The sequence below is a fragment of the Coregonus lavaretus genome (genome assembly GCF_964263955.1).
Source record: "Coregonus lavaretus genome assembly, contig: HAP1_SCAFFOLD_597, whole genome shotgun sequence".
NCBI classification, from domain to species: Eukaryota; Metazoa; Chordata; class Actinopteri; order Salmoniformes; family Salmonidae; genus Coregonus; species Coregonus lavaretus.
This window is the reverse complement of record NW_028156553.1, coordinates 256463-283249: the sequence shown is the minus strand read 5'-3', so window position 1 is coordinate 283249 and position 26787 is coordinate 256463. Positions and strand designations below refer to the sequence as shown.

At 43.2% G+C, this 26787-nt stretch overlaps 1 protein-coding gene across 1 annotated transcript; it reads right to left on the bottom strand.

Annotated features, from left to right (window-relative positions):
• Nucleotides 1-26122, bottom strand: LOC311126201 (perforin-1-like). Its single transcript, XM_084200220.1, has 7 exons — nucleotides 26057-26122; nucleotides 17325-17678; nucleotides 16982-17221; nucleotides 11706-11922; nucleotides 10848-11156; nucleotides 7490-7683; nucleotides 1-927 (listed from the first exon to the last, which is right to left on the bottom strand). The coding sequence occupies exons 2-7, from the start codon at nucleotides 17669-17671 to the stop codon at nucleotides 501-503; spliced, it is 1734 nt and encodes a 577-aa protein (XP_084056346.1). The 5' UTR covers nucleotides 17672-17678; nucleotides 26057-26122; the 3' UTR covers nucleotides 1-500.
• Between the last annotated feature and the right edge of the window lie 665 nt (nucleotides 26123-26787).

Below are 26787 nucleotides of genomic sequence, written 5' to 3'. Positions count from 1 at the left end.
TGCATAAAGTAGTGGTCTGAAGTGATGAAGCTCCGTCGGGGATCCCGTTAGATCTCTTATATACTCCTTACATAGACAAGTTACATGGTCATTTTTCATAGGGTTGGTTCCTGCATGTGTCTGGAACCATCTCCTATCTTACCTTATAGAACATATTCTGGGTGTTCTGCCAGATGGTCCTAAGGAGGAGGTCATGTCTTCCCCCCTCATATCTTTACCAAGCACAGGCAGGAACCAGGGATTATTTACGACCCGAAAGACAAGATGAACATTTTCAAGGCTGTCTCTTCACACGATAAACTTTGGAGGGATCAACATGTATTAAAAATCAGTCACTTGCATGAACCCAGTCGAATTGGTTATTAGAAAAGCACAAACATTTTCCATCACACATATTGAAATGATTCCCCTTGTTTCCAACGTGGTTCCTGGTGAGCTGTACAGGCAACAGACCCACTGCCTGGAATGAATTTACTCCAACATGTGTTCTGGGGGGTACATTATACAGAGATGTAAAACAACCATAGGTATAGGAGCGCTGAACTCTGGATAGAAAAGAGATGCTTACTCTTACTGTAGAGTGGAATAGAGTGGACTGTGGGGGTGGAAGGTTTGCATGTTGTGGGGGTGGAAGGTTTGTATTTTTCACACTGGTCCCCGGTCAAGTGGGGGTCGCAGGTGAGGGTGTACAGGAAATAAAAGCCCCCTTCGCTGTTGTTGCACCAGCGTTCATGTGTCCCCTGCTCGAGGTTGACGGTACAGTGCCTCAGGTTGTCATCTTTCGCAGGATCTTCATCCCAGACCTCCACCGTTAGCCTCAGGTCTTTGTCGAAGGGACCCATGTCAAAGGTGGCATTCCAGACAGGATTGTTGGACGGAATAACATTGGTCTGATGGGACTTGGAACCGTAGGTGACCACAGCGTACCTGTAGCAGGTGGAGAAACAGGAAGTTGGAAACAAAATGGAAAGATAAAAATACTATGGTGTGCCACAAGAGGGCGATCAAACTCATTCCATGGAGGTCCTACTGTATACTGGTTTGAGTTATTTCTATTAAATTAAGACCTAGACCAGGGGAGGGGATTTCCTTACTAATTAGTGACCTAGACAACCAGCAGAGGGGATTTCCTTTCTAATTAGTGACCTAGACAACCAGGCGAGGGGATTTCCTTACTAATTAGTGACCTAGACAACCAGGTGAGGGGATTTCCTTACTAATTAATTAGTGACCTAGACAACCAGGTGAGGGGATTTCCTTACTACTTAGTGACCTAGACAACCAGGTGAGGGGATTTCCTTACTACTTAGTGACCTAGACAACCAGGTGAGGGGATTTCCATACTAATTAGTGACCTAGACAACCAGGTGAGGGGATTTCCATACTAATTAGTGACCTAGACAACCAGGTGAGGGGATTTTCATACTAATTAGTGACCTAGACAACCAGGTGAGGGGATTTCCATACTAATTAGTGACCTAGACAACCAGGTGAGGGGATTTCCATACTAATTAGTGACCTAGACAACCAGGTGAGGGGACTTCCTTACTAATTAATTAGTGACCTAGACAACCAGGTGAGGGGATTTCCTTACTAATTAGTGACCTAGACAACCAGGTGAGGGGATTTCCTTACTAATTAGTGACCTAGACAACCAGGTGAGGGGATTTCTATACTAATTAGTGACCTAGACAACCAGGTGAGGGGATTTCCTTACTAATTAGTGACCTAGACAACCAGGTGAGGGGATTTCCTTACTAATTAGTGACCTAGACAACCAGGTGAGGGGATTTCCATACTAATTAGTGACCTTAATTCATCAATCAAGTACAAGGGAGGAGGGAAAACCCGCAGACACATGTTGGTGTAAAAGGTTGAAATAACTTTTATCACAATACGATAGTGATTCTGTCTTCTTGTTTCTCTCTCTTTTTCTCTCTCTCGTCTCTCTTCCCTTCTTCTCTTCGAGGAATGAGTTTGACACGTGTTATAATCTGTAGCCCCTAGGACAGGGTTTCCCAACCATCTCCTTGGCCCCTCCCCTAGGTTTCACATTTATGTTTTAACCCTAAACTGGCACACCTCATTAAATTAGTCAACTAATCATCAAGCCTTTGACTAATGGAATCACGTGTGCCAGTTTAACAAACCTGGGGGAAGGCGAGGAGAGGGTTGGGAAAAGAGGGACTACTCCAATTGGCACAAATTGCTTGTGTGACATCATATTGCTTGTGTGACATCATATTGCTTGTGTCCCAAATGGCACCCTATTCTCTGTATAGTGTATAAAGTACACTCTTAGAAACAAAGGTGCCATCTAGAACATAAAGGGTTCTTTGGCTGTCCCCATAGGAAAACCCTTTGAATAACTATTTTTGGTTTCAGGTATAACCATTTTGAGTTCCATGTAGAACCATGTAGAGTTCTACCTGGAACCAAAACGGGTTCTACCTGGAACCAAAAAGGGTTGTTCAAAGGGTTTTCCTATGGGGTCAGCCGAATAAGTGTGGTACACTCTATGGAGCAGGACTGCCCAACCCTGTTCCTGGAGAGCTACCGTCCTGGAGGTTTTAACTCCAACCCTGTTCCTGGAGAGCTACCGTCCTGGAGGTTTATACTCCAACCCTGTTCCTGGAGAGCTACCGTCCTGGAGGTTTTAACTCCAACCCTGTTCCTGGAGAGCTACCGTCCTGGAGGTTTTAACTCCAACCCTGTTCCTGGAGAGCTACCGTCCTGTAGGTTTTAACTCCAATCCTGTTCCTGGAGAGCTACCATCCTGTAGGTTTTAACTCCAACCCTGTTCCTGGAGAGCTACCGTCCTGTAGGTTTTAACTCCAACCCTGTTCCTGGAGAGCTACCGTCCTGTAGGTTTTAACTCCAACCCTGTTCCTGGAGAGCTACCGTCCTGGAGGTTTTAACTCCAACCCTGTTCCTGGAGAGCTACCGTCCTGTAGGTTTTAACTCCAACCCTGTTCCTGGAGAGCTACCGTCCTGGAGGTTTTAACTCCAACCCTGTTCCTGGAGAGCTACCGTCCTGGAGGTTTTAACTCCAACCCTGTTCCTGGAGAGCTACCGTCCTGGAGGTTTTAACTCCAACCCTGTTCCTGGAGAGCTACCGTCCTGTAGGTTTTAACTCCAACCCTGTTCCTGGAGAGCTACCGTCCTGTAGGTTTTAACTCCAACCCTGTTCCTGGAGAGCTACCGTCCTGTAGGTTTTAACTCCAACCCTGTTCCTGGAGAGCTACCGTCCTGTAGGTTTTAACTCCAACCCTGTTCCTGGAGAGCTACCGTCCTGTAGGTTTTAACTCCAACCCTGTTCCTGGAGAGCTACCGTCCTGTAGGTTTTAACTCCAACCCTGTTCCTGGAGAGCTACCATCCTGTAGGTTTTTGCTCCAACCCTAATCTAGCGCACCTGATTCTAATAATTAGCAGGTTGATCAAATGAATCAGGGTAGTAACACCTGGGGTTGGAGCAAAAACCTACAGGAGGGTAGCTATTACGCTTGTTTGAGCATCAAGATTAGTATAGTTTGCTATTTATCTTACATTTCCACAGTGGTTACATCCAAATTTATGAGCAACTTTTAGGGCCTACCAAGTGGCGCAGCGGTCTAAGGCACTGCATCGCAGTGCTTGAGGCATCACTACAGACCTGGGTTCGATCCCAAGCTGTGTCACAACCAGTCGTGCGGTGCACAATTGGCCCAGCGTCGTCCAGTTAGGGGAGGGTTTGGCCGGGAGTGGCTTTACTTGGCTCATCGCGCTCTAGCGACTCCTTGTAGCGGGCCGGGCACCTGAATGGCTTTTGAAAGGTTGGGAGGAGGGCACCTGCAGGCTGACTTGAATCGTCAGTTGAACGGTGTTTCCTCCAACACATACGTACGGCTGACTTCCGGGTTAAGCGGGCGGGTGTTAAGGTGCGCGGTTTGGCGGGTCATGTTTCAGAGGACGCATGACTCGACCTTTGCCTCTCCTGAGCCTGTTGGGGAGTTGCAGCGATGACACAAGATCGCAATTGGGGAGAAAAGGGGGCTAAAATATATATAATAATAATAATAATAATAATAATACAAAAATACCTTCAGGTGGAGAAACAGAAAGTTGGAAACAAATGGAAACATTCAAATACTATGGCGTGCCAGAAGAGGGCGATCTTACCTTATAATCTGTATGTCCTAGGACGGTTTCCCAACCATCTCCTCAGCCCCCCCCAGACGTGAGCAAAAGACATTGAAAATACATATTTTTGTTTGTGCTGATTGGGAAGGGGTTCTATACAGCTAACTGCACATTCTGCTCTGTGCTCCAGCCTCCATCACTTCTATTGAAAAAAGTTAGCTCCTCCCAACCTTTCAAAAGCCATTCAAATGAATTCTGTCCCTTGAGGAGATCTGCCCCGAAAACACTATTGAGAAAGTAAAACAACAGAGTTTTCAAACCCAGATGCTCAACAGGCTCATACTTCCTTGAACGCCTCACAAAGCAGACTCTACAAACCAGACAGGTATTTGGGGTTTGGCAATGGGAGAAGTGAAAAAAATGGTCCCTAAGTTGTTAATTTTCTCGAACTCTAAAGGCAAAACCTAGATTTGAGACAATGTCTTAAAAATGCACTCTCAATCTTTTGTATAATTTCAGCACGTAGTGGCGCTCACGAGCCGAAAGTGATTTTTGCGTACTACGTCATCAAATTAAATACTACGTCATCAAATTGTGTACTACGTTATCCATTTTGTATGATATGTTACAAATCCAATTCATACAGTGAGGGAAAAAAGTATTTGATCCCCTGCTGATTTTGTACGTTTGCCCACTGACAAAGAAATGATCAGTCTATAATTTTAATGGTAGGTTTATTTGAACAGTGAGAGAGAGAATAACAACAACAAAAATCCAGAAAAACACATGTCAAAAATGTTATAAATTGTTTTGCATTTTAATGAGGGTAATAGGTATTTGACCCCCTCTCAATCAGAAAGATTTCTGGCTCCCAGGTGTCTTTTATACACGTAATGAGCTGAGATTAGGAGCACACTCTTAAAGGGAGTGCTCCTAATCTCAGTTTGTTACCTGTACAAAAGACACCTGTCCACAGAAGCAATCAATCAATCAGATTCCAAACTCTCCACCATGGCCAAGACCAAAGAGCTCTCCAAGGATGTCAGGGACAAGATTGTAGACCTACACAAGGCTGGAATGGGCTACAAGATCATCGCCAAGCAGCTTGGTGAGAAGGTGACAACAGTTGGTGCTATTATTCGCAAATGGAAGAAACACAAAAGAACTGTCAATCTCCCTCGGCCTGGGGCTCCATGCAAGATCTCACCTCGTGGAGTTGCAATGATCATGAGAACGGTGAGGAATCAGCCCAGAACTACATGGGATGATCTTGTCAATGATCTCAAGGCAGCTGGGACCATATTTACCAAGAAAACAATTGGTAACACACTACGCCGTGAAGGACTGAAATCCTGCAGCGCCGCAAGGTCCCCCTGCTCAAGAAAGCACATATACAGGGCCGTCTGAAGTTTGCCAATTAACATCTGAATGATTCAGAGGAGAACTGGGTGAAAGTGTTGTGGTCAGATGAGACCAAAATCGAGCTTTTTGACATCAACTCAACTCGCTGTGTTTGGAGGAGGAGGAATGCTGCCTATGACCCCAAGAACACCATCCCCACTGTCAAACATGGAGGTGGAAACATTATGCTTTGGGGGTGTTTTTCTGCTAAGGGGACAGGACAACTTCACTGCATCAAAGGGACGATGGACGGGGTCATGTACCGTCAAATCTTGGGTGAGAACCTCCTTCCCTCAGCCAGGGCATTGAAAATGGGTTGTGGATGGGTATTCCAGCATGACAATGACCCAAAACACACTGCCAAGGCAACAAAAGAGTGGCTCAAGAAGAAGCACATTAAGGTCCTGGAGTGGCCTAGCCAGTCTCCAGACCTTAATCCCATAGAAAATCTGTGGAGGGAGCTGAAGGTTCGAGTTGCCAAACGTCAGCCTCGAAACCTTAATGACTTGGAGAGGATCTGCAAAGAGGAGTGGAACAAAATCCCTCCGGAGATGTGTGCAAACCTGGTGGCCAACTACAAGAAACGTCTGACCTCTGTGATTGCCAACAAGGGTTTTGCCACCAAGTACTAAGTCATGTTTTGCAGAGTGGATAAATACTTATTTCCCTCATTAAAATGCAAATCAATTTATAACATTTTTGACATGCGTTTTTCTGGATTTTTGTTGTTATTCTGTCTCTCACTGTTCAAATAAACCTACCATTAAAATTATAGACTGATCATGTCTTTTTTTATATATTTTTTATAGGGGGTAGATCAGCTTTAATATTGCAGATAGATTCTAACTTCCATCAATGCAATTGTCTGCATCACTTCCAATCCCCCATGTTAATATATATATATATATATATATATATATATATATATATATACATTCATACTGTGGGGAAAAAAAGTATTTAGTCAGCCACCAATTGTGCAAGTTCTCCCACTTAAAAATATGAGAGAGGCCTGTAATTTTAATCATAGGTACACGTCAACTATGACAGACAAATTGAGAAAAAAAATCCAGAAAATCACATTGTAGGATTTTTAATGAATTGATTTGCGAATTATGGTGGAAAATAAGTATTTGGTCACCTACAAACAAGCAATATTTCTGGCTCTCACAGACCTGTAACTTCTTCTTTAAGAGGCTCCTCAGTTTACATGTGTTTACCCTCCACTACTCCTCTGCAGAGGACTGAACAGTTTACATGTGTTTACCCTCCACTACACCTCTGCAGAGGACTGAACAGTTTACATGTGTTTACCCTCCACTACACCTCTGCAGAGGACTGAACAGTTTACATGTGTTTACCCTCCACTACACCTTGCAGAGGACTGAACAGTTTACATGTGTTTACCCTCCACTACACCTTGCAGAGGACTGAACAGTTTACATGTGTTTACCCTCCACTACACCTTGCAGAGGACTGAACAGTTTACATGTGTTTACCCTCCACTACACCTTGCAGAGGACTGAACAGTTTACATGTGTTTACCCTCCACTACACCTTGCAGAGGACTGAACAGTTTACATGTGTTTACCCTCCACTACACCTCTGCAGAGGACTGAACAGTTTACATGTGTTTACCCTCCACTACACCTCTGCAGAGGACTGAACAGTTTACATGTGTTTACCCTCCACTACACCTTGCAGAGGACTGAACAGTTTACATATGTTTACCCTCCACTACACCTCTGCAGAGGACTGAACAGTTTACATGTGTTTACCCTCCACTATACCTCTGCAGAGGACTGAACAGTTTACATGTGTTTACCCACCACTATACCTCTGCAGAGGACTGAACAGTTTACATGTGTTTACCCTCCACTACACCTTGCAGAGGACTGAACAGTTTACATGTGTTTACCCTCCACTATACCTTGCAGAGGACTGAAATTGTGCAGTAACATAACTTACGCATCAGTGTCTCCCGCTATCCATTGGTAGTCTCCTGCCAGTCCCCAGGCTCTGACCACCGTCACCACCAGTCTTCCCTTCGAGACCTCCTTGAGGCAGCAGTTTGAGTCCAGTTTAGAGTAACGGTCCCCACAGGACATTTCCCTGGTGCTCTCTGGGAGGGCATTCTCCTTCAGGTAATCCTGGACAGCCTCCTTTGTATTTCGAACAAAATGTTAACATATTCATTGACATATAACATATAACCTAAGATCCCGATTTTAGGTTTTATTTATGCATCCTGTGACAAGAATCTCCAATAAACAAACCCACCTGAGTTAATATAATTATATAACAAACAACCTTCAGGTTACAGCAAACTTCTGGGTTTTATTCTCCAGAGCTCAAACTCTTTGGAATCTCTGGCCAATAACAATAGAATGTAATAGAATATAATAGCCTTGATGTGAATCATGTACATGTACATATCTTAACCTACTGGCCCAAGTTAGCTACAGTGGGGGAAAAAAGTATTTAGTCAGCCACCAATTGTGCAAGTTCTCCCACTTAAAAAGATGAGAGAGGCCTGTAATTTTCATCATAGGTACACGTCAACTATGACAGACAAAATGAGAACAATAAATCCAGAATATCACATTGTAGGATTTTTTATGAATTTATTTGCAAATTATGGACTATAGGAAATGGAGGGCTGAGCACGCCCCCGTCCACATATCGATGGGGCTGTAGTGGAACGGGTCGAGAGCTTCAAGTTCCTCTGTCCACATCACCAAGGAATTAACATGGTCCACACACACCAACACAGTCGTGAAGAGGCACGACAACGCCTCTTCCCCCACAGGAGGCTGAAAAGATTTGGCCTCAGATCTTCAATAAGTTCTACAGCTGCACCACTGAGAGCATCTTGACTGGCTGCATCACCGCCTGGTACGGCAACTGCTTGGCATCCGACCGCAAACCGCTGACAGAGGGTAGTGGGTATGGACCAGTTCATCACTGGGGCAGAGCTCCCTGCCATCCAGGACCTCTATACCAGCCAGTGTCAGAGGGAGGCCCTAACATTTTTCAAAAGACTCTAGCCACCCAAGCCATAGACTGTTCACTCTGCTTCCGCATGGCAAGCGGTACCGATGCATCAGGTCTGGAACCAACAGGACCCTGAACAGCTTCTACCCCGACGCCATAAGACTGTTAAATAGTTAACCAAATAGCTACCCGGACCATCTGCATTGACCCTTTCTGCACTAGCTCTTTTGACTCTATGCACACACACTCACACATACTTATACTGACACTCCAACACATACATACACACACACACACACACACACACACACACACACACACACACACACACACACACACACACTTAACACACTCATCACACACGCTGTGTTTATTATGTATTGTCCATCCTGTTGCCTAGTTACCTATATGTACATATCTACTTCAATTACTTCATACCCCTGCACATCGACTCTGTACTGGTACCCCCTGTATAGTGTATAGCCACGTTATCGTTACTCATTGTGTTACTCATTGAGTCACAGGTATTATATGAACACACATAAGATGTGGCAAGATGTGTAGGATTGCAGGAAATTAGCTTTAAAAGTGCCAAAATGTTCTCTCCGCCAACAACAGGGGTGTAGGCAGTTTGGGGTCGTATGGTATATTACCCAACAACAGGGGTGTGAGCAGTTTGGGGTCGTATGGTATATTACCCAACAACAGGGGTGTGAGCAGTTTGGGGTCGTATGGTATATTACCCAACAACAGGGGTGTAGGCAGTTTGGGGTCGTATGGTGTATTACCCAACAACAGGGGTGTGAGCAGTTTGGGGTCGTATGGTATATTACCCAACAACAGGGGTGTGAGCAGTTTGGGGTCGTATGGTATATTACCCAACAACAGGGGTGTAGGCAGTTTGGGGTCGTATGGTGTATTACCCAACAACAGGGGTGTGAGCAGTTTGGGGTCGTATGGTGTATTACCCAACAACAGGGGTGTGAGCAGTTTGGGGTCGTATGGTATATTACCCAACAACAGGGGTGTGAGCAGTTTGGGGTCGTATGGTGTATTACCCAACAACAGGGGTGTGAGCAGTTTGGGGTCGTATGGTATATTACCCAACAACAGGGGTGTGAGCAGTTTGGGGTCGTATGGTGTATTACCCAACAACAGGGGTGTGAGCAGTTTGGGGTCGTATGGTGTATTACCCAACAACAGGGGTGTGAGCAGTTTGGGGTCGTATGGTATATTACCCAACAACAGGGGTGTGAGCAGTTTAAGGTCGTATGGTATATTACCCAACAACAGGGGTGTGAGCAGTTTGGGGTCGTATGGTATATTACCCAACAACAGGGGTGTGAGCAGTTTGGGGTCGTATGGTATATTACCCAACAACAGGGGTGTGAGCAGTTTGGGGTCGTATGGTATATTACCCAACAACAGGGGTGTGAGCAGTTTGGGGTCGTATGGTATATTACCCAACAACAGGGGTGTGAGCAGTTTGGGGTCGTATGGTATATTACCCAACAACAGGGGTGTGAGCAGTTTGGGGTCGTATGGTATATTACCCAACAACAGGGGTGTGAGCAGTTTGGGGTCGTATGGTATATTACCCAACAACAGGGGTGTGAGCAGTTTGGGGTCGTATGGTATATTACCCAACAACAGGGGTGTGAGCAGTTTGGGGTCGTATGGTATATTACCCAACAACAGGGGTGTGAGCAGTTTGGGGTCGTATGGTATATTACCCAACAACAGGGGTGTGAGCAGTTTGGGGTCGTATGGTGTATTACCCAACAACAGGGGTGAGAGCAGTTTGGGGTCGTATGGTGTATTACCCAACAACAGGGGTGTGAGCAGTTTGGGGTCGTATGGTATATTACCCAACAACAGGGGTGTGAGCAGTTTGGGGTCGTATGGTATATTACCCAACAACAGGGGTGTGAGCAGTTTGGGGTCGTATGGTATATTACCCAACAACAGGGGTGTGAGCAGTTTGGGGTTGTATGGTATATTACCCAACAACAGGGGTGTGAGCAGTTTGGGGTCGTATGGTATATTACCTAACAACAGGGGTGTGAGCAGTTTGGGGTCGTATGGGTGGGGGGTTGTTACTACGCTGATAAATGACAATATCCAGCCAGACCTTTGCAACCTAGAAAAATGTATGTGTCCGGACCTTCTCAAATAGTATTTGAGTACCCCTGCCTGAAAATTATTTCACCCACCTGTTGTCCCAGGTCTAAATCAGTCCCTGATTAGAGGGCAATAAATAAAAAAAGCTGTGGAACTGGCTTAAAGGTCCGGATTTTAATTTGAGGGAAATATATTAACAAACAAAGGCTACCTTCAGTCCCTCCTGGACAGCCGTGTCGGGTATGAGCAGGTGCAGAGGCGTCAGAGAATAGTAGATGACGTCCGGGAAGTTCTTCAAGGTTCTCATCCAACTATGGTACCCCACTGAGTCGTTACGGTTGAGTGACAGCTCCCCCGGCCAACCACAGCCTCCCACCACCTTGGTGTGGTGGCTGAGGAAGCTAGAGCTGTAGGAGGTCTTCGAGTCACGGTTGTCCAGAACTTTGGAGCAGCTTTCACCGCTAGAGGAAACTGAATACCCAAGGCTCCCCTTAAAACCTGTGGACAAGCAGGACTCCACCTGAGAGGAGGGGAGAGGTGGTACATAGAGCCATGTATTCAGAGAGTTTGGTCTTTAAGGTTTCTACCTAAAAGACTGTGATGCATTTACTACATGGGCAATATTAATCAATGGAATTTTCTGAATGTAACTAAACGTTTAGAAATAGATAAAATACATTGTTGTGCTGAAGGTTTTTGCTGTAATCTAGTGCACCTGATTCCAATAATTAGCTGGTTGATGAGCTGAATCAGGTTAGTTTCAACTGGCGTTGGAGCGAATAACCTGTAGGAGGATAGTTCTCCAGGAACAGGGTTGGAGAGCCCTGGACTAGATAGATGTAAACCTACAGGAGGGTATCTCTCCAGGAACAGGGTTGGAGAGCCCTGGACTAGATAGATGTAAACCTACAGGAGGGTATCTCTCCAGGAACATGGTTGGAGAGCCCTGCTCTAACAGTATATGCCTCTGGTGGTATGTAATGGTTACAGTTTGCTTTTTGAATTCCTGTAGTTTCTTTTAATGGAAAATGTCCTCTATTACAGCAAGCATTGAGACTAAGTAAGTCACCTGGTTTGTGGAGAGGCCACTGCGTGAGGCCTGACAGGTGTGTATTGCTGTGGTCCTTGTCAGCCGGCCTCCCAGGTCAACCTGGCGGATGTAGTGAGTCCCGTAGGTGTCTATGAGCCGGCGGTACTGGGCCTTGGAGGTCTTAGAGTACGATCGCAGAAGATTGATGTCTTTACGGAACTCATCACTGAGAGTAGGAATGTTTGGCGTGCGATAACTGGAACACAGGAATTAGCATATCAGATGTGAATTAAAATACGACACAGAGATGACCTTAATCTACAATTGGTTTACCCTTTCCCAGCATACAGCACACAGAAGCAATGGTCCTTACAACATTTTGGTGGGTGCCGTGGTAACAACAGGTCACATGCGAAAAATCCACTTCAGCTTGAATGTGTTTCAAATCGGAACTCAAAAGATCAGATTCCAATGTTGCTGTTCACACATTGGGGAAAATATCATATATGTATTTGATATGCTAATACATCGGAACTGGGGTGACTGTGTGAACAAAACCTTTATGAAATGAAAACCCTTACGGAAAAAACACATGATTTCACATTGGAAAATTCCACGATTTGCACATGTGAAACCGTGTGTTTTTGGAACACTTTACGTGATGATATTTCACATGTGGATTTTTACACGTGACACACTTTGACTACATTGTGTATGTTTATTTAACAGTAATTATTATTCAACATTTCCTCACCTGGGATTTGAACTCACAACCTCTTGGTTCACGGCATTCCAATCTTCCTACTACGCCACCATGTCTGTGTCAATAAATGATTTTACCAGTATTCCTACACTTTGTTAAAAATACACTCAAGAAAAACTATTATATTTATCATAGTGATTCAGTAGTAATATTAAAACAGACACACCAAAATTATACAACTATACAGAAAACCCTCAAGTTGCTGAAATAAGTCAATGAAATCAATGATGAGAGAATAGTCATGTCACGATCGTTGAGAGACGGGTCAGACCAAGGTGCAGCGTGGTATGCGTACATGTTTATTAAAGACGATAAACACTTGACCAAAACAACAAAAGCAACGTAACGTGAAGCTCAAACAATGGCTACACACTAACAAGCCAAACACGAGTCAAGATCCCACAACTAAGGTAGGCCTCTGATTGGGAATCACACCCGGCCAAACATAGAAATCTCAAACTAGATCTACAACCTAGAAATACAATAACATAGAATTCAACAGAAACTCACACCCTGACCCAACCAACAAGAGTTCTCTCAATCAGGGCGTGACAAGTCAGATTAACTGATAACTAAAATAGCAGTGCAGATGGCACTCTTTTGCTAATGCAGAGATGTATTATAGATACTGAATGCGTAGTTGTCCTTTTCTGTAATACACATGATTTCTAGTGTTCTGTGTATTGCATGAAACTCATACATGTGTATGACCTGTTTAATAACTGCCAGTGTTGAATGTTATGGCTAAAGCCCATTCTGGGCCGGGGACACACTGACAATGTATCTGTGACACTATGGCTGCGTTTACACAGGCACACCAATTCTGATCTTTTGCCCAATTATTGAAACGCTGATCTGATTAGTCAAAAGACCAATTAGTGGTAAAAAATATTGTTGATTTAAAAGTAGAGAATGTCATCCCTGCCCAGTCCCGCCTAATTATTTTACTATCAGTTATAGACAGATGAGATTCTTGCAGAAAGTGTATGGTTTTCAACATACAGTGGGGAAAAAAAGTATTTAGTCAGCCACCAATTGTGCAAGTTCTCCCACTTAAAAAGATGAGAGAGGCCTGTAATTTTCATCATAGGTACACGTCAACTATGACAGACAAAATGAGAATTATTTTTCCAGAAAATCACATTGTAGGATTTTTTATGAATTTATTTGCAAATTATGGTGGAAAATAAGTATTTGGTCAATAACAAAAGTTTCTCAATACTTTGTTATATACCCTTTGTTGGCAATGACACAGGTCAAACGTTTTCTGTAAGTCTTCACAAGGTTTTCACACACTGTTGCTGGTATTTTGGCCCATTCCTCCATGCAGATCTCCTCTAGAGCAGTGATGTTTTGGGGCTGTCGCTGGGCAACACAGACTTTCAACTCCCTCCAAAGATTTTCTATGGGGTTGAGATCTGGAGACTGGCTAGGCCACTCCACGACCTTGAAATGCTTCTTACGAAGCCACTCCTTCGTTGCCCGGGCGGTGTGTTTGGGATCATTGTCATGCTGAAAGACCCAGCCACGTTTCATCTTCAATGCCCTTGCTGATGGAAGGAGGTTTTCACTCAAAATCTCACGATACATGGCCCCATTCATTCTTTCCTTTACACGGATCAGTCGTCCTGGTCCCTTTGCAGAAAAACAGCCCCAAAGCATGATGTTTCCACCCCCATGCTTCACAGTAGGTATGGTGTTCTTTGGATGCAACTCAGCATTCTTTGTCCTCCAAACACGACGAGTTGAGTTTTTACCAAAAAGTTATATTTTGGTTTCATCTGACCATATGACATTCTCCCAATCCTCTTCTGGATCATCCAAATGCACTCTAGCAAACTTCAGACGGGCCTGGACATGTACTGGCTTAAGCAGGGGGACACGTCTGGTACTGCAGGATTTGAGTCCCTGGCGGCGTAGTGTGTTACTGATGGTAGGCTTTGTTACTTTGGTCCCAGCTCTCTGCAGGTCATTCACTAGGTCCCCCCGTGTGGTTCTGGGATTTTTGCTCACCGTTCTTGTGATCATTTTGACCACACGGGGTGAGATCTTGCGTGGAGCCCCAGATCGAGGGAGATTATCAGTGGTCTTGTATGTCTTCCATTTCCTAATAATTGCTCCCACAGTTGATTTCTTCAAACCAAGCTGCTTACCTATTGCAGATTCAGTCTTCCCAGCCTGGTGCAGGTCTACAATTTTGTTTCTGGTGTCCTTTGACAGCTCTTTGGTCTTGGCCATAGTGGAGTTTGGAGTGTGACTGTTTGAGGTTGTGGACAGGTGTCTTTTATACTGATAACAAGTTCAAACAGGTGCCATTAATACAGGTAACGAGTGGAGGACAGAGGAGCCTCTTAAAGAAGAAGTTACAGGTCTGTGAGACCCAGAAATCTTGCTTGTTTGTAGGTGACCAAATACTTATTTTCCACCATAATTTGCAAATAAATTCATTAAAAATCCTACAATGTGATTTTCTGGAAAAAAAATTCTCAATTTGTCTGTCATAGTTGACGTGTACCTATGATGAAAATTACAGGCCTCTCTCATCTTTTTAAGTGGGAGAACTTGCACAATTGGTGGCTGACTAAATACTTTTTTCCCCCACTGTATATATTCATATTTTTTAAACAAGGTGATACATGCCATTGACATTAAAAAAATACTGATTTAAAGCTTTAAATCAGAAATACTTTAGTTTCTCCAGCAAGCCAACCCTGGAATGAGCTCCTTACAACACAACAGTCCAAAGACTTCCTTCTGCGTGGAATGGAAAGAAGGATTGTATTTGTATTTGTTTAAATTGACCCACTTGCTGTACTTTTTGATCCTTTCTAGCTGTGTTCACACTGTACTTAGACCTGCATGGGCTAAGAGACATTTAAGCCTGGGGTTAAGCAGCTATTAACACATGCAAACCTTGGCCCATGGCTAGCTGGTCATGTTCCATACCAGGGTTATTAGCACTGACTTTTCAGAGCAAGCCAATCACTTCCTCCAACCTATAACAATTGTTCCCAGAATGTTCTGGAAAATTATGTTTTCATTCACAGTTCAGTAAAAAATATGCTAATCAAACCATTCAGTGACGACTGTGGATGGGGGCATTATCATCCTATGTGGGCATGGTAGATAAAATAATGGGGCAACTGGGCCTGCCCAGCTATTTAATACATTACCCTACGCATGCTGTGATTTTAGTTGCTTAGGAATTTCTCAGGAACCACACCTGTGTTGAAGCACCTGCTTTCAATATACTTTGTATCCCTCATTTACTCATGTGGTTCCTTTATTTGAGCAGTTACCTGTATTTCAACCTCTAAAGCACCAACAGGGGTCATTGTTGACCCCAAATGGGAAATTATAGCAAAGAAACATTTCTGTCAAACAGTAACACTTTTTATTTTATTAACCTTTTGTAACACAAGTAAGTGGTTTAAATTCCCCAAGGAGTTGAAAACTTTTCACACATTTATAGTCAAATTGGATGTTTAAAAATATGTTATTTTGATCCATAGCATCTTGCCATGAACATTTTTCTGTTATTCCTTCAAACTGTTGTGTTGCTGTGATACTCAGAGGCTGAGGAAATTGTGTTAATCTGACGTACCGGTACGACCTATAAGATAGCCACTGATATGGGCGCTATAGACGACATGGACGCCGGTGCCGTCAGACTTTTAGCTCTAGCTTTGGAACGCTATGGGCTATCAACTCAGTTCCAATTGGATCTGAAAGATGAGACTCTCAACTACGTATAGGGGACATTAACCAGAATCTAAATAGGTATTTCAATATTTGTAATTGTTTTGTTATTGTGACTGCCACGCCTCCCAGGAGCCAAATCTGGGGTGGCTCCATAACTGTATCTTTTCAGAGTACATACACATCTACCTCTGTGCCAAATTTGGTGCTTTTATCACAATCTTTTAGTTTTTTTACTATTGAGACCACATTCTTAGCTAAGCCATGCACCACTAGTATACAACATATAGATCATTTTTCATTCCTCCATATTAACACAGAAATCATCATACATGAGGTTTTTATGTCAGTAGTTGCTTGACAAAGTACTAAAATTTAGGAAAAATAAAAAAATGGTATCGAAATAATGACTTTTTTTGTGTCTAGTTACCGTTTTGTTCCAGGGATGTCCCTGACGACGTTTTTAGGATGTTTTTGGGATGTTTTTGCATGGTCCCCTGGAGGTTTCTGTCTAGTTCCCGGTTTGTTCCAGGAATGTCCCCGAGGACGTTTTTAGGACGTTCTTGGGATGTTTTTGCATGGTCCCTTGGAGGTTTTTGTCTAGCTAGAATGTTGTCATGTTGACATTTTGCATCCCCATGTTGTTAAAAATGTTTCACATGAGATCGTGTTTTCACATGTGTAGTTTCATGTTATCACATGTTGCTTTTAAATGTTGTCACATGTTATCACATTAACTTCACATAACATCACCTGTGAAATTCATGTGTTTTATCTGTAAGGGAAGCGCTATGAAAGTTAAACAAATCATTATTATTATTATTATTATTATAATAATTATTATTATTATTACCTGTAGTGGCGGCAGCGGAGATTCTGTGAGAAGAAGGAGTGGCTGTCGTCTTTGGTCTTGGTCGTGGCAAAGATGGCTACATCCGACTGGGACCCTCCCATCTCTATGCTACCGCCCACCTCCTTCTCCACACTCACACTCACCGGCCCTACAGGTACGCTTACGGACACCTTCGCCTCATTACTCAAACCAATCTTCCATTTTGTAGCGATCTCGTTGGTCGTGGACTGTGCCAGGTTACTGGAGGAGAGGAGAGAAGAGATCTTTACTGTCCAAAAAAGAAAATGTCCATTAAGTAAACTTTGTAAAGTTTTCCAAAGCAGTCAGAAACCATCCTACTCACCTGACAGAGGTATGAGAGTGGCTGGAGATATCCTCAGTACAGTGGCTGTAGGGCCTCCAGTCTACAACAGACAGGGGTATTTTCTGCAGCTCGTTCCCCTGTAGGGGATTACGACACAGCGTACAGGATTTACTGGGGGACAGGTAGGTCTTCAGGTCAATCAGGTAGGCCCCTTTACGTTTCAGGGTGACCACGTCAAATCCCTCCCCTGCCAGGTTGTGACCGGGGACAAAGGGGGCGGAGTCACACTGGGATTGGCTGGCAGTACGACAGGCGTGGGCGGAGTCCAGGTGAAAAAGGAGAAGGAGGAGAGGAAGGGAGAAGAGGGGAGGGGCTGGGAAGGTCATCACTGAACTGGAGGGAGGGGGAGAGAGAGAGAGAGAGACTGTATAAACTCCATGATGTGAGGCACTTTGTTACTTGAAATGAAAAGTGCTAAATAAATAAAGTTATTATTATTATTATCTCAAACACAGAGTTACATTTCACATGATACATGTTATTTATCGCATAGGAAAATGCCTTAATAGAACACACTAACATACGATTTTGGCTTGCACAAACACTACACCCCCTGATGTTCCAATCAGGGGGTGTAGTGCTACCCGGAGTGCACCGGCGCGTCTCTCTGCCACCTCTCACAATGGTGCTTGTTCGGTAAAGTTGAATCAATGCCGCAAGATCACTGAATCTAGAATTGTATAATGTTACTGTTGGAGCAAAAATACCACATCATTTCTTACCAAAATGTATGTTTGTGTTCTTTCTCATTTTATAAGCTGAAATAAAAACAAAGTTATCATGCGGCCAAAAGTCAACAGCACCCGCCACTAGGCAAATATATCTGCTACAGTTGTTAACACCATCTGCTCTATTCACTCACGGAGTAGTAGTTGTAGGCCTACCCTTACAATATATATATATACAGTGGGGAAAAAAAGTATTTAGTCAGCCACCAATTGTGCAAGTTCTCCCACTTAAAAAGATGAGAGAGGCCTGTAATTTTCATCATAGGTACACGTCAACTATGACAGACAAATTGAGCATTTTTTTTCCAGAAAATCACATTGTAGGATTTTTTATGAATTTATTTGCAAATTATGGTGGAAAATAAGTATTTGGTCACCTACAAACAAGCAAGATTTCTGGCTCTCACAGACCTGTAACTTCTTCTTTAAGAGGCTCCTCTGTCCTCCACTCGTTACCTGTATTAATGGCACCTGTTTGAACTTGTTATCAGTATAAAAGACACCTGTCCACAACCTCAAACAGTCACACTCCAAACTCCACTATGGCCAAGACCAAAGAGCTGTCAAAGGACACCAGAAACAAAATTGTAGACCTGCACCAGGCTGGGAAGACTGAATCTGCAATAGGTAAGCAGCTTGGTTTGAAGAAATCAACTGTGGGAGCAATTATTAGGAAATGGAAGACATACAAGACCACTGATAATCTCCCTCGATCTGGGGCTCCACGCAAGATCTCACCCCGTGGGGTCAAAATGATCACAAGAACGGTGAGCAAAAATCCCAGAACCACACGGGGGGACCTAGTGAATGACCTGCAGAGAGCTGGGACCAAAGTAACAAAGCCTACCATCAGTAACACACTACGCCGCCAGGGACTCAAATCCTGCAGTGCCAGACGTGTCCCCCTGTACATGTCCAGGCCCGTCTGAAGTTTGCTAGTGCATTTGGATGATCCAGAAGAGGATTGGGAGAATGTCATATGGTCAGATGAAACCAAAATATAACTTTTTGGTAAAAACTCAACTCGTCGTGTTTGGAGGACAAAGAATGCTGAGTTGCATCCAAAGAACGCCATACCTACTGTGAAGCATGGGGGTGGAAACATCATGCTTTGGGGCTGTTTTTCTGCAAAGGGACCAGGACGACTGATCCGTGTAAAGGAAAGAATGAATGGGGCCATGTATCGTGAGATTTTGAGTGAAAATCTCCTTCCATCAGCAAGGGCATTGAAGATTAAACATGGCTGGGTCTTTCAGCATGACAATGATCCCAAACACACCGCCCGGGCAACGAAGGAGTGGCTTCGTAAGAAGCCTTTCAAGGTCCTGGAGTGGCCTAGCCAGTCTCCAGATCTCAACCCCATAGAAAATCTTTGGAGGGAGTTTAAAGTCTGTGTTGCCCAGCGACAGCCCCAAAACATCACTGCTCTAGAGGAGATCTGCATGGAGGAATGGGCCAAAATACCAGCAACAGTGTGTGAAAACCTTGTGAAGACTTACAGAAAACGTTTGACCTGTGTCATTACCAACAAAGGGTATATAACAAAGTATTGAGAAACTTTTGTTATTGACCAAATACTTATTTTCCACCATAATTTACAAATAAATTCATTTAAAATCCTACAATGTGATTTTCTGGATTTTTTTTCTCATTTTGTCTGTCATAGTTGACGTGTACCTATGATGAAAATTACAGGCCTCTCTCATCTTTTCAAGTGGGAGAACTTGCACAATTGGTGGCTGACTAAATACTTTTTTTCCCCACTGTATACAGTTGAAGTTGGAAGTTTACATACACCTTAGCCAAATACATTTAAACTCAGTCTTTCACAATTCCTGACATTTAGTCCTAGTAAAAATGCCCTGTCTTAGGTCAGTTAGGATCACCACTTTATTTAAGAATGTGAAATGTCAGAATAATAGTAGAGAGAATGATTTATTTCAGCTTTTATTTCTTTCATCACATTCCCAGTGGGTCAGAAGTTTACATACACTCAATTAGTATTTGGTAGCATTGCCTTTAAATTGTTTAACTTGGGTCAAACGCTTTGGGTAGCCTTCCACAAGTGAATTTTGGCCCATTCCTCCTGACAGAGCTGGTGTAACTGAGTCAGGTTTGTAGGCCTCCTTGTTCGCACACGCTTTTCAGTTCTGCCCACACATTTTCTATAGGATTGAGGTCAGGACTTTTGTGATGGCCACTCCAATACCTTGACTTTGTTGTCCTTAAGCCATTTTGCCACAACTTTGGAAGTATGCTTGGGGTCATTGTCCATTTGGAAGACCCATTTGCAACCAAGCTTTAACTTCCTGACTGATGTCTTGAGATGTTGCTTCAATATATCCACTTAATTTTCCTTCCTCATGAAGCCATCTATTTTGTGAAGTTGACCAGTCCCTCCTGCAGCAAAGCACCCCCACAGCATTATGCTGCTTCCCCTGTGCTTCACGGTTGGGATGGTGTTCTTCGGCTTGCAAGCAACCCCCTTTTTCCTCCAAACATAACAATGGTTGTTATGGCCAAACAGTTCTATTTTTGTTTCATCAGACCAGAGGACATTTAATAAAACAAATATATAAATCGAAATAAAAAAAGAAACCCGCACACTGCTCTTGCTAGTATCACTTATAATCTTATAGAGAATCAAAAACAAAAAACAAACAAGCAATACATCCTCATGAGTAGCTTAGCTATAGCTAGCTAGGTCAACCAATACATCGTCATGATTAGCTTAGCTATAGTTAGCTAGGTCAACCAATACAGCATCATAAGTAGCTTAGCTATAGCTAGCTAGGTCAACCAATACAGCATCATAAGTAGCTTAGCTATAGCTAGCTAGGTCAACCAATACATCGTCATGATTAGCTTAGCTATAGTTAGCTAGGTCAACCAATACAGCATCATAAGTAGCTTAGCTATAGCTAGCTAGGTCAACCAATACAGCATCATAAGTAGCTTAGCTTTAGCTAGCTAGGTCAACCAATACAGCATCATAAGTAGCTTAGCTATAGCTAGCTAGGTCAACCAATACATCATCATGAGTAGCTTAGCTATAGTTGGCTAGGTCAACCAATGGAGGCCATGTCTTTGAGTGCATGCATCCTCCAAAGATGGAGAGGGTGGTCAGGTTGATGAAAATGGAGTCGTGTAGCCACTGGAATTCTCCTCCTTCACAATGTAATGCACCCACTTGGGTGATGCCTCAGCAGCGCCAGAAAGCTCACAGAACACAGTTCAGAGTAGTAGCCAGTCATCCTTTGCCTCAGCACTGCATTCCTCTACTGAATCTCTCCTCTCAGGATTCAGGTGACTCTTCAATTGATACATGCTCAGGCCTACGGTACACTCAAGTTTACTCCAAGTACGTTGTTCCAATTGCTAGCTACTTAGCTAGCTAATGTTAGCCCAAAACAATAACACGAAAGGCAACTGGGTGGGGCTACAGATGATCCTTTCCAGTTCATATGAAGTCGTAACTGATGGTGTATTCAAGACAACAGGGAACTCTGGAAAAAAAACGTGTTCCGATTGGGGAAAATAGTTTTGAATGGTTATCCAACTCAGAAACTCGAGCTCCGACCTGAAAATCACTGACGTCACAACTTTTCCCAATCTGAGCTCGTTTTGTTTCCGAATTCCTTGAACACACCAAAATAAGTACATTTCGGCCATGTCATACATATGTAGGATCTTAATTTGATCACTATTTTGTTGCTGAGAATTTTTCTGCAAAGCAGGAAATGCAAACTTGCAGTGTATTTGAGTTTTAAAAAGGCTTCCAAAGTTTATAAATTCCACTTTGAAATGTCTGATTTAATTTGCCCTAATGAAGAATGTATCATACCCTACAAAACTGTCCATTAATTATAATCCACATAATAATTCACATATCCTGTTACTGCAGGATTATTTTCCTGCTGTAGCAAACTAGCTAAAATGTAGATCCTACATCTGTACTGCATACATTTTACTAAACAGTACATGCTAAATAGTACCTAGTACGATTAGTACAAAGTATGCAGTTTAAGTAAGTAGTAGGCAAGCCAGATTTCGGACACAGCCAGTGTTTCACCATAACAAAGCCCCTCAATATAATTTAAATGACCCACAATATGAATAAAAATAGTTATTAAATCACAGATACAATATAAACCATGTTCTCAATTAATATCATAAATAGAAGATACAAAATCCCATGTCAAAAATAATGTTCATAGAAAAATAAATGAATGATCCAACTAGCCAAATGGCTTTTGAATCTGACACTAAAACGGATTAATAGACAAAAACCCGCACACACATTTCATATTGAATCCCCATACCTGGATCACAGCGCAAAAGGAAATGGGACATCAGGGCACCAGGGCTGGACATCATACAGGCTATACATATGCTGTGTCTTCTCTGTCAGAAGAGGAAAACCAAACTGAACCAACGGTAGCTAGCCACTAACGAGGCACTAACGTTAGCCTGCTAGCTAGCTATGTTACGTTCCCCTGCAAGAAACCAAAAGTTGTCGATCAAACAGCTCTCGATGGTGCAGCTGTAGAACCTTTTGAGGATCTGGGGACCCATGCCAAATCTTTTCAGTCTCCTGAGGGGGAAAAGGTGTTGTCGTGCCCTCTTCGCGACTGTCTTGGTGTGTTTGGACCATGATAGTTTGTTGGTGATGTGGACTCCAAGGAACTTGAAACTCTCGACCCGCTCCACTACAGACCTGTTGATGTTAATGGGGGCATGTTCGGCCCTCCTTTTCCTAGAGTCCACGATCAGCTCCTTTGTCTTGCTCACATTGAGGAAGAGGTTGTTGTCCTGGCACCACACTGACAGGTTTCTGACCTCCTCCCTATAAGCTGTCTCATCGTTGTCGGTGTTCAGGCCTACCACTGTTGTGTCGTCAGCATACTTAATGATGGTGTTGGAGTCGTGCTTGGCCATGCAGTCGTGGGTGAACAGGGAGTACAGGAGGGGACTAAGCACGCACCCCTGAGGGGCCCCAGTGTTGAGGATCAGAGTGGCGGATGTATTGTTGCATACCCTTACCACCTGTACTGCATCATCTGTGGATCTGTTGGGGTGGTATGCGAATTGGAGTGGGTCTAGGGTTTCCGGGATGATGGTGTTGATATGAGTCATGACCAGCCTTTCAAAGCACTTCATGGCTACCGACGTGAGTGCTACAGTGTGGTAGTCATTTAGGCAGGTTACCTTCGCCTTCTTGGGCACAGAGACTATGGTGCTGCTTGAAACATGTAGGTATTACAGACTCGGTCAGGGAGAGGTTGAAAATGTCAGTGAAGACACTTGCCAGTTGGTTCGCGCATGCTCTGAGTACACATCCTGGTAATCCATCTGGCACCGTGGCCTTGTGAATGTTGACCTGTTTCAAGGTCTTGCTCACATCGACTATGGAGACTGTGATCACAAAGTCGTCCGGAACAGCTGGTGCTCTCATGCATGCTTCAGTGTTGCTTACCTCGAATCGAGCATAAAAGGCATTTAGCTCGTCTGGTCAGCTCACGTCACTGGGCAGCTCGCGGCAGGGTTTCCCTTTGTAGTCCGTAATAGTTTGCAAGGCCTGCCACATCCGACGAGCGTCAGAGCCGATGTAGTAGGATTCAATATTTGTCCTGTATTGACGCTTTGCCTGTTTTATGGTTCGTCTGAGGGTATAGTGGGATTTCTTATAAGCGTCCGGATTAGTGTCCCGCTCCTTGAATGCGGCAGCTCTAGCCTTTAGCTCGGTGTGGATGTTGCCTGTAATCCATGGCTTCTGGTTGGGATATGTATGCACGGTCACTGTGGGGATGATGTCGTTGATACACTTATTGATGAAGCCGGGAACTGAGGTGATATCCTCCTCAATGCCATTGGATGAATCCCGGAACAGATTCCAGTCTGATGCAAATCAATTTATAACATTTTTGACATGCGTTTTGCTGGATTGATTTGTTGTTATTCTGTCTCTCACTGTTCAAAAAAACCTACCATTAAAATTATACACTGATCATGTCTTTGTCAGTGGGCAAACGTACAAAATCAGCAGGGGATCAAATACTTTTTTCCCTCACTGTATCTACTGTGTTGGTGTGTGGCCATTAGCCTGTGTGGGGCCTTAAGCTCTGACCTTAAGTTTGTGTGTCCTTGCGAATTTTGACAGGCAGCGGTCCAGTCTCGCTAGAGTTCATTGGCAGGAAAATTCTTAGCTGCTTACTCTTGGCAGAAGTCCAAATCCACTAGAAACGTCCTGCTATTCTTATAGCTTCCCCACAGAAAGTCCCCAGAATTACAGAAGAACATTTAGTCGATTATTATTATTACTTATCATTAAAATGACAGTCTCATTATTATTAATTATCATTAGGATTACATAGTCTTCTCAACAACACACACACACACACACACACACACACACACACACACACACACACACACACACACCAGAGCTGTTGAACCAAAATATAATGAGGTGACACATTTAGCGTTTTACCATTATCCCGACATTTGCCACTGCCAAACCTTTGTTTGGTTAGTAGGCTAGTGACAGCTCAAACCAGTGTTTGGTTAATAGGCTAGTGACAACTCAAACCAGTGTTTGGTTAATAGGCTAGTGACAATTCAAACCTTTGTTTGGTTTATACAGTGGGGAAAAAAAGTATTTAGTCAGCCACCAATTGTGCAAGTTCTCCCACTTGAAAAGATGAGAGAGGCCTGTAATTTTCATCATAGGTACACGTCAACTATGAAAGACAAAATTAGAAAAAAAATTCCAGAAAATCACATTGTTGGATTTTTTATGAATTTATTTGCAAATTATGGTGGAAAATAAGTATTTGGTCAATAACAAAAGTTTCTCAATACTTTATTATATACCCTTTGTTGGCAATGACACAGGTCAAACGTTTTCTGTAAGTCTTCACAAGGTTTTCACACACTGTTGCTGTTATTTTGGCCCATTCCTCCAAGCAGATCTCCTCTAGAGCAGTGATGTTTTGGGGCTGTCGCTGGGCAACACGGACTTTCAACTCCCTCCAAAGATTTTCTATGGGGTTGAGATCTGGAGACTGGCTAGGCCACTCCAGGACCTTGAAATGCTTCTTACGAAGCCACTCCTTCGTTGCCCGGGCGGTGTGTTTGGGATCATTGTCATGCTGAAAGACCCAGCCACGTTTCATCTTCAATGCCCTTGCTGATGGAAGGAGGTTTTCACTCAAAATCTCACGATACATGGCCCCATTCATTATTTCCTTTACACGGATCAGTCATCCTGGTCCCTTTGCAGAAAAACAGCCCCAAAGCATGATGTTTCCACCACCATGCTTCACAGTAGGTATGGTGTTCTTTGGATGCAACTCAGCATTATTTGTCCTCCAAACACGACGAGTTGAGTTTTTACCAAAAAGTTATATTTTGGTTTCATCTGACCATATGACATTCTCCCAATCCTCTTCTGGATCATCCAAATGCACTCTAGCAAACTTCAGACGGGCCTGGACATGTACTGGCTTAAGCAGGGGGACACGTCTGGCACTGCAGGATTTGAGTCCCTGGCGGCGTAGTGTGTTACTGATGGTAGGCTTTGTTACTTTGGTCCCAGCTCTCTGCAGGTCATTCACTAGGTCCCCCGGTGTGGTTCTGGGATTTTTGCTCACCGTTCTTGTGATCATTTTGACCCCACGGGGTGAGATCTTGCGTGGAGCCCCAGATCGAGGGAGATTATCAGTGGTCTTGTATGTCTTCCATTTCCTAATAATTGCTCCCACAGTTGATTTCTTCAAACCAAGCTGCTTGTTTGGTTTATAGGCTAGTGACAACTCAAAAGTCACACCATCCATGATTTTGGATTTAATTGAAATACACAACTATGATATGAAAAATCACATTTTAAATCTGCAAAGTCACAAATCTGACAAAGATTCCTCTGAATCTAAACATTGTCCTTAAAGGCTTTTCTGTTCTTTTCCAAGTTGCAAATCCACTCACCTCTTTGAATTTGCAAGAGTGGTTCTACAGCTGAGTTTGTCCTCAGATCTGGAGTCAGTGATGAAGTCTGTCTCTCCCTCTATATCTGTTTTTCTCTACAACCAGGGATGGTCTTTTATACAGAACAGCTGAGTTTCTGACTACGACAAACTTTCCGGAAAACATTCCTAAAGCTAGAGTCACATTTTACACTATTGGGAATTAGCCTATATTGATAGAGCTAAATTAAAATGTTTCTTACAGAATAAATATGGAAAGTATATGCATAACCATGGTAGCAATCAAAAAGGGAACAGTTGGAGATTATGGGAAAATGATTAGACTAAAGGTGAGGACAAAACAGTTAAGACTGATTACAAACATTACACTGTTGATTTTATATGCATTTTACATTTACTGTTTTTCGCTGTGTTTTTTGATAGCAAAATCTGAAAATACTCTGGATACATTCAGAAAAGTTTTTGTGAAAAAAAGTTTCCCTTAGCTGTAGGGCATTTGACCAATTGTGCTGTAATTCTACCAGACCAGACAATGCTTGGACACCAAGTTAAGTTGTAGTGACCTGGTTTGACTTTCTGGTTCATAAAAGTTTTACAACCCAAATTATCATATGAAAACACCGGGGTCCGAAATGATTGACGCCCTTAATAAAGATTAGCAATAATAACTTTGTAAAATAAATCATTTTAATACTGATCTATATTATTTTACATTAATACAATTGCTCAGAG

Bases quoted from the DNA above. Each gene is read 5' to 3' on its own strand.
- LOC311126201 (XM_084200220.1), bottom strand. From the start codon at position 17,671: ATGACCTTCCCAGCCCCTCCCCTCTTCTCCCTTCCTCTCCTCCTTCTC. The intron at 11,923-16,981 runs GTAATAATAATA...CCTGTGTTCCAG, and splicing joins CTCCGCTGCCGCCACTACAG to TTATCGCACGCCAAACATTC. The intron at 11,157-11,705 runs GTGACTTACTTA...CCCTCCTCTCAG, and splicing joins GTGGCCTCTCCACAAACCAG to GTGGAGTCCTGCTTGTCCAC.